The sequence below is a fragment of the Meleagris gallopavo genome, chromosome 5 (assembly GCF_000146605.3).
Source record: "Meleagris gallopavo isolate NT-WF06-2002-E0010 breed Aviagen turkey brand Nicholas breeding stock chromosome 5, Turkey_5.1, whole genome shotgun sequence".
NCBI lineage: Eukaryota > Metazoa > Chordata > Aves > Galliformes > Phasianidae > Meleagris > Meleagris gallopavo.
This window is the reverse complement of record NC_015015.2, coordinates 54,600,084-54,608,985: the sequence shown is the minus strand read 5'-3', so window position 1 is coordinate 54,608,985 and position 8,902 is coordinate 54,600,084. Positions and strand designations below refer to the sequence as shown.

Here is an 8,902-nt window from a genome sequence, read left to right as displayed (position 1 = left end):
AACCAAACAAACAAACAAACAAAACAAAACAAAACCAACAGAGAGACAGACAGAAAAAGTACAGAAAGAAATAAGGTAAAAATATAGGAAAAAAAGGCTTAACGTTTTCCAGAGCTAAACCAAGAGCATCCTTGGTTGTGAATAGCCCCTATCTAGGGGCAGCTTTTGCATTACAGTAAATATGAACCCAGACAACTGAGGTCTGTTCCTTACTGTTACTTGTATGGCAAACCTGAGACCCCTGCTCAGGTCGGAGTCCAAAACCAACAGCTGTTAGCGCTGTGCCAAGTGATAGTGATGGATTTATTCTACCCTGCATTCCTTTACACAAGATAAATCTGAGAGCTGTGCTTCCCATTTTGTTTACTTTACCACCTTAAACCAGTAAGCTCCAACGAACATCTTACCTCCTCAAAGTGCTATGAAACTTCACTTCACTCTATAAATATTTTACAACAATAATAATCAAGGGGCACATTTTCAAAGAACAGGCTCTAAAAGTTATATCCACAAAATGTGAGAGCATTGCAGCTAAAATACAAGCACACACTCACCACAAAGCATTTCATAGACTCACAGAATCACAGAATGGCTTGGTTTGGAAGGGATCTCAAGGATGATGAAGCTCCAACCCCCCTACCACAAGCAGGGCCACCAACCTCTACATTTCATAGCAGCCCAGGCTGCCCAGGGCCCCATCCAACCTGGCCTTGAACACCTCCAGGGATGTTTAGGGCATCCACAGTGCCTGCATACGTGCACAGTGTGAATCACCAAGTTTGAGCATGCTCTCTAGAGCCTTCCCATTCTTCCAGCTGAATTCTCTGAGCCCACAGCTGAGGATGCCTGTCTTCATAAAGATTCAGTTGCTCTGAACTGGCTTCAAAGCAGATGTGCACAAAGGCGCTGCACAGACTCTACCTACAAATAAAGTTGTCCTGATTTCATCAAATTAACCTCTTTTCCAACACTGAATGTGTGGAAACAAACAGGCTGCACTGGAAAACCCAACTCCAGACCAATCCATGCCTGTTACCCAAGAGTCCCCCCAAGAGGAATGGCAGAAGGCAGGCCTGGAACTGGACAGGTCACCTCCAAAGGACACACAGCTGCACTCCAACAAGAGCTCGACTACATTCTTCAGCTAAAAAACAGCTTTTGTTTCTTCTTCCAAAGCTTTTTCAACACGTATGAAAAACAGCACTTCTTTAGTGACATTCCAGACACTTCATCCATTCAAACTCTCTCTTTGGAAATATTCTTAAAAACATTTAAAGTTTTCTTCTTAAGTCTCCACTTTTTTCTTTTTCTCCAGCACATCCTGCTCTGGAAAGAAGTAAGAAATGACAGAGAACCAGGAAACTGGTTCTTCTTTCCCATCTTCCCAGTAAACACTAAGTTCAATCATTTTCCACCTACTCTTTATGTTCCCAGCCTCAACTATTACAGAGAACTGAGTAAGTGTCTTCCCATAAGCAAAACCAATCCTCCTCAATTAGAAGTGCAAGCCATGCTATGGAAACACCACGCAGAGTTCATCTTCCTACCATCCATGCTGTTTGCACTGGAGAATTCCCTCTGGGGGAGCACTGGGATGCATCCCACTTCCACACAACCTGCTACAAATTTTAGCCCCTGTAACACACCATACAACAAGTTATTTCTGGCACTGCAAAGAAAAACCCCAATCTGCACCCACACAGCTCCAGTGCTTCAGATTCCACGTGGTAAGTTTTGTGTAAGAAATGAAAAAGTCTCAGGTTTTAGACATATAAAGGAAAAGGGACACAACAACTGCACTAGAAGATGCCCTTTTACTTCAAGATGCTGAACATAAATCACACTGTGTTAAACTAATGCAATCACTTTTCTGTGTCCAAACACAGTGACAGAGAACATGTGTTCTAGCCCTGCTTCTTGCTTATCTTACACAGCACAGGATTTCAGTATTGTCCTCAGACATCCAAGGATATGATGCCCATTAGCAGTAATGGATCTACATAGTTACATCCCTCTGAACTATATGAAAAATCAGTTCCCCAGCAGGAAACTGCTTTTCAGTGAGGTGCACAGTATCTCCAAGTAATCCGTTAATAATAATAAAGGTGTGCATTAGTCCTCACCAAAAACACCCCTCAGAATACCTGGTCTCTGTATCTTGCTTCAACAGGTAACTGCTCAAGCAACGCCGTGTCAGTCCCATAAACACCCACTTCCCAGGTGCAAAGGTAGTCATAATGCCAGCACAAAGAGCCGTGAGGTTGGACTCACACTACAATTTCCTTCCCATTGTGGATGGAGAGATCGTTGCCAGGCTGATGACTGATCTAGCAGTGAGTGGGTTTAGTGTAAATATGATTGTATTTACCCATGAGATGCAATGACACTGCTTGCCTCCCCTCCTCCCTGCAAAGAGTAAAACTGGAAATGAAAGTAGACTTAAACAGGCATGGGAGCCTACACCAGCCAAAATAGATGGGACACCTCCAAGACAAGGAATTGCTCTGAGATCACCAGAAGCACTAGGAAACATCTCCCACCCTGGGACTGAACCCTGCTCCCCCTCCTAAGCTTGTAAGTGAATCAGAAAGGAGCAAAGCAGCTTCCCATTGCCTTTACAAAGGGACAACTGAGACATTTCTCACTACCTCACTCTGCTGCACCTGATCCAGATGCTGTAGGAAAGGGCAAGTCTATTTTATCAACAATATTCGCAGGTGAAGTCTGGGAAGAATCAGTGTTCCTAAAGTAATAACAGAAAAGTCTCCTCAGTATGGCAGATATACTGAGAGCCTGTGACTTGAACGCAAGCTGCATGCCTTTGAATAAATTCACTCTTGTCACTCAAAAATGCTGGGGATGCTCCCACTTACAGCTCTGCCACTGCTGTGTGAGCAGTACCCTGGGTATGGGCTAGGCACAGTGTTACCTCTTTGTCCTACGGCAGCCCAAAACACAGCCAACAGGGAGTCCCACTGCACCTTACTGCAGGGAAAAAAAGAGATTTTCCTTCTTACTTAGTAGAGCTGGTCCAGTTTCTGTTGGTGAGTAATTTAAACGGCCAGTTAACCACTTTCCCTCCCCATCCTCTTTGCACATTTGCCACAAAAAGACAGATTTTTTTTCCAGGCATTTTCAATATTTATTATGGCAATCATCCAACAGCAGGTTTGTGAGGAAAAACTCCTGCCACCCGTTGTTCAACAACCAGCAAGCCACGAATTCACTTTCATGGGTGAATGACTATGCAGGGAATTGAGCAAAAGTCCATCAGCTTCCAAATGTGTAGAAGACATTATTGCAAACTTTCTAAAATAACCTAATTTAAAAAAAAAAGAAAAAAGTGTAAGCTTGAGAAAGACAAAAAGGTTGCTCAGAACTATATGGCACACTGTAATGTTATTTTACCACATTTAACCAAGATCAGAGCTGCAACTATCTGTCTAGGTAAAAAGGGAAGGCAATCCAAGGGAATGTAATTTAAGAGAAGGAGTGCTAGGCCAGTCAAAATAAGGGCTGCATCTTCTGTGCACTCTAGAACAATACTAAAAAGCTGAAAAGCACCTCCAAGCAACCTTAGGGGCAGGTCAGGTTCATCTCAAGCCCTACTGTGTAGTCACCAGCACTGGAAGAGACTGCTCCATCAAACATTATGTCTTGCTCTGTGCAATCTCTGGCAAATTAACATCTCTCTCCCCTACCTTACCATCTCAGATTTCCCTGCCAAATAGGAGTATTTTTTCTCTAAGTCCTGGCAAACTTATTTATGAGACATCTTTACAGCTTGGGAACTAATTCTTGTTTAGATACATAAGACTGGGAGAGAATTTTTGGCCATTAATTCCAGCCTTCTGCTAATTTTCAGCCTTAATTTATTCATGGACCGTTCATACCCATTTGTATATGTGCCAACACGCTGTTTCAGTTTAAATAACTCTTCTCTCCTACATCTCCCTGTTCGTCCTCCCAAGGTGTATTTGCAGCAGTGGCCACGTTCCCATCCTGGCTGGCCCAAACAAGCCAAGCTCTGAAATAAACTTTTTCCAGCTAAGCACGCATCTTCAAGTCCCTGAAGCCCAAGAGCTATCAGCTGGCACAGGGGCTGCTGCTGCTAGCTGAAACAGCCCTCAGACCTCTTTAACACACACAGAAGCTGATTCAGGCACCACTGCCTCCTTTCCAGATTCCCCAGCTCAAAGAAACCACCAAAAACTTCAAAGCCTCCTTTCCTCGACTGCTGCTTTCCATTCTGTCCCACTGTGTGTGCTCTGTGTGGAGAAACTGAGGGGTCTGGGAGCTGCTGGAGAAACAGGAGGGTGCCTCCAGTAAATAGCCTGAGACTTTGTTCCTTTCACTAAAGTGATGAGCCACCAGGAGGGCATGGTGTTCAGCAAGCACAGAGATGATCTCGGCCTGCCATGTGATTTGTACTGCAGCAAGCTGCTGGCACAGCTGCTGTAATAGACAGGAAAAAATTCCCTCTGATGTTTTGGAGTTGGATTTCACCTCTACGGCTTTCTACTCTGTTCAGGGAGCAGGGAAGCAGAATTGTCAAGCCTCAGATACCGGCTCACCGTGCCTGCAATCCCAGTTTTATTAAGCAAAGCAATTAAGCATTGGACTTAACTTTAAGCACATTGTCAAAGCCCAACGGCTTAACACAAGTTCAGACTTAAGCAGGTGCTTAAGTTCATTGCTGACTTGAGGCTTAACTTGTCAAATGAAACCACAGAACCTTGCTTGAGCTGCTCTAGCAGAGTACCACAACCAAAAGCTTATTCCCTACAGCAAGTGTGCTACTGGGAGGGGCAGGTTCAGCATTTCTCCCAGCTCCAAGCCCTGCTAAGGAAGGACAGAGCTGTGACAGCACCCCAGCCCTGCAGCAGATGGAGGTGATGATGTGGACGTAGTAGGGGTGCTCAGCCAAGGCCATGCTGCGTGTCCCATCACTGCCAGTCATTGACAGCAGTCCTGCTTCCAGCAGCTTGCACAGGTCCAGGGTATCAAGGCAGGGCTGAAGAAGAGAAGAGGGCTTGAAGGAGCATGAGGGAATGTTAAAATGAAGAAGTCCTCGCGGCTGGCTGGTATTCAGAGCCTGTTGGGGTGAGATGCAGGCCTCCAGACCCAAACAAGAGCAGAGAAGGGTGGAAATAATCTTTGAGACAAGCTCCCCAACTAAGAAAGATACGGTGACGGATCCTGTGAAGAACCAGGAGAACAAGTGCAGCTGCTGCAGTTTCAATACCATTACGCTGTGGTTGTCTGAGCCAGAGAAAATGGTGCTCCAAAACCCAGCTCTGCAACGCTAACAGCCAGGACAGCACCAACCTGACTTGGAGGTGGGCTTGGTGAAGCTGATGGAGATTAGAGATTAGAAAGTTCAGCTGGAACATTTTTAATCCAGAGGTAGGCACAGAAAGGCTGTTAGTTCAGACTGGAAGGAGAGGAACTTTGTGTCATAAAACTAAGAATACGTTCAGAGATGAAAGTCAGATGAGGTAGCATTTGGAAAGAATCAAAGGGGGGAAAAAAAGCCAACATATACTCTTAAGAACAGAGGCACTAAATATGATTGTATTAGCAGTAAAAAGAAAAAGGAGAAATTATGGCAAAGGAGAGGGAATAGGGACAAAGACTGGTGCCTCTGTTCTATACCAGCACAGAATCAACATTTATGCCCTGGGAAATTAAGGAGTTACTCTGAGGAAATTCACTGGAAGAGAGACAAGCTGTTACAGAACTTCCTCAGAGTTACTCCATAAACACACAGAGACCTCATATATACCACTCTATATATTATTAATGCAGGAACTGAGGGACCGAGCCATATATCCAAAGATAGAGGGTAACTGTAATCAGGAACCATCCTTTTGATCTGTGGAAGTGGTGGGCAAAAGAAGGAAAAAAAAGACAAAACATCATGTCTTGGCTCCACTGCCAATGCTTTATTATGCAGGATATCTTCTTTTGCTATATGCATGGATGCAAATACCAGATCAAAACCCACGCTTCTGCTTAATCAGATGGCTCACAGAAGCAAAGAAGCTGCTTTCCTTCTCTAACAGCTTTTTTAAGGATAAATAAAATTATAAAAGTGCTTGACTTGTAATTAACAGAATCATATGCACACTCTGAAGTAAGTTAGTGCACAAAAATACAGAAGAAGCAAAAGAAGAAATACTTCAGTTCCCTTAAAAACAGCCAGTCTGCACTACAGACATTCGATGATAGATTTCCTGAGCATTTGTGATCAGTCCTGAGCCTTCACACAGAACCCTAGGCATGCTTTCCTGATGAACTACACAATGAATGCCAATTAGATGAAGAGGGGTGTAATTCACAAGCAGAATTCATAGAGCCTTGGGATCTTGGTCATTTTTCCAGGATCCACATCCCAAGAGTCAGCAGAACAACTGCTACCCACACCAGCCTTCCTCTTTTCTCCTCACCAAGAGTCTCCCTGCCTCTAGCTGGACACAGCAGGTGGTAGATAGAGAAAAGCCTCAAGGAAGGTTGGTGACCAGCAGCAGAACACCATCACCCAAATATCATCCCCACCTGGTGCCTGGCCAGCTCCTAGATGAGACCTGACGCTTATCAGAGAAGCAGAAGAAAAGCAGACAGAGCAAAGGCCTCCTGGGCACAACAGCTTATCCTCAGCTGTTCTCTTCCCAAGCACGCTTCAGACCTGGGCAGGAGCAAGGTGTCAGTGTAAGGAGATAACTCCATGTGCTACACATTTGGACATGTGACAGAACAACAGTTCTTTTATCACTGGATTTAGATGCAACCTACCTGAAAGTCGGTGCACACTGCACACCACACTGCAGCTCTCCAGCAAAAGGCATGGGCATGGTTCAGCTGCACTAAAACTATTTGAATAGCAGTGACATAATTATGCCCTCAGAAATAAAACGAGAGCTCGTGTACCTTACAAAGTCCCGTTTGAGGACTTACACTTTGACAGAGCACAAAACAATTAGCAGAGAACTGTCAAAAGCACTTGGAAGCAGCCACTCCTGAAGGCTATGTTTCAGCCTAGACACAGAAATGGAGTAAAATCTCCAAGCCAGGACCTACCAGAGGACATGCTACTCTCACTGTTTCAATGCCAAGAGCCTGCAAGAGGCTTGACCCTCATGAAAGATACCACAGGTAAGGTAGAACATCTTTGCGAAACCCTTACAACATTAAATCACTTTATAAACCCAAAAAATCACAGCCATGAGGAAAAGTTAAGCCATATGCCAACTGCAAGCACTCCCAAGAATTACGATGGTGTTTACAGAACTTAAGAGACTCCCTGAAAAAGTGCTTGTGGTTTAGTAGGAGCACACACTTTTCATTCACCTGAGGACGCTTCACACTTGCAGGTTTTCTCATTAAGTTTGGTGACCACAAATCCTACTTGTTTTCTTCAAACAACAAAACCTGAGATACTAATCTTTCCCCTCCAGCAAACCGCCTGTCAGCACCTAGACTTCCACAGAGGTACAAAAGGCCAGGAGATTTGCAATGAAATCTCTAGAGTCAGCAGTTTTGTGAGCTTTCCTCTCCAGGTTCTGTTTAATTCCAAATGGTTGCAGCTTGTAGCATCTGCAGACCCGCTCCTGGACCGAGGAAGCTCCTGTACTCGGGCAGCCAGTCTTCTGATGCACCCATGCAGAGACAGTCACACTGCCGGCACTGAATTCGGGTCTGCATTTTGACAGAGAGTGGGAGTGTTGCTGCAAGCTGAAAAACTGCATTCTGCAACCAAAGCAAACTTGTGACTAAGTACAAAGCTGGTGCCCTCACCCTTCTCTGGTCCATCTGTCAGGCTGCTGCAGAATGCAGGACAAAGTCCCAGCCGGCTCAGAACTCCCATGCATCCATCCCTGCAGATGGCTCTCAGCTCCTTCCCAACTACAAGACAACAGACCTCAGCAAAGGGCCCTCACACCCACCATCTCCACCACCTGCTTTAACGACACACAAGGCAATTTTATTACTATTTTCAATGCACGGCTTTCTTCTCTCTCTTACAAAAAGCCCTCAGAGGTGACCATCTGCCAGGAGCAGCTCGGCTGTGCTGCTGTTTCCCGCTGTACTACAACTGGAGAGCACTGCGCTGTTCTGGAAGCAGCTCACCTCCGTTGATTCCAAGGGGAGTTCACACACGCAGAGCCAAGCGTGCTCCCCGCACCTCACCGGCTGCTTGGGGGTTTTCAGTTCTCCTTTCCGTTTTTTTTTTTGCCTTTTCCTCTTTTTTTCTCCCCTCTGCCTCCATTTCCCTTTCCTAAGCGTCGGCAAAGTGCAAAGTAACTCTTAGATCACGGAACGGATCGGTTTCCCTCCCGCGGTATTAAAAAAAATGAATCATTTCTTTCATTAAGAGGAACTTTCACCGTAGAACAGCTCCTCGGAGGGCTGGGACATCCCCAACCCCACAGAAATCCGCTACAGCCCTAAATCCTGACCCGGTTAAAGCAAGGCGAAGCCGGATCTCCCAATCACCCCCCACCTTTCTGGAAAAATCTGATTACTTTGGCGAGGAAAACGAACCATCGGGGGATGCTGAGGCTCCGAGGGCCCCCACCGCCACACAAACTTTCCCGGAGCAGCGTTGAGCTGGGAGGGAATGAAAAAAAAACAAAAAGCTCCAAAAAAGGACCAAATCCCCGCATCCCTCCCGAGCGCCGCTGCAGGATGGCTGTGCCCCCCCCCCAGCATCCCCCGCTCGGCACCTGGCGGGGAGAAGCCCAGCACGGAGGTAGAGGCAAGGTGGAAGCCTTACTTTTCTGGCTGGAGTAGCCCGGGTAATATCCATAGTAGCCCGTGATCCGTAAGATCCTGTCCTCGATGGTGGCCACGCCGTTGGGTGCTGCTTTCCCATCCATAGAGGGCGGGAGCCGCGCGCGCG

At 45.9% G+C, this 8,902-nt stretch overlaps 1 protein-coding gene across 2 annotated transcripts in view; it reads right to left on the bottom strand.

The window, feature by feature from the left end:
- Positions 1-8,896, bottom strand: part of SLC35F4 (solute carrier family 35 member F4) — a 103,524-nt gene extending 94,628 nt beyond the window's left edge. For both annotated transcript variants that reach the window (XM_010712092.2, XM_010712094.2), the window contains exon 1: positions 8,777-8,896. In XM_010712092.2, the coding sequence (XP_010710394.1) occupies positions 8,777-8,879 (103 nt within the window). In that variant the 5' untranslated portion in view covers positions 8,880-8,896. The remainder of the gene's footprint in view (positions 1-8,776) is intronic.
- Positions 8,897-8,902: the final 6 nt, after the last annotated feature.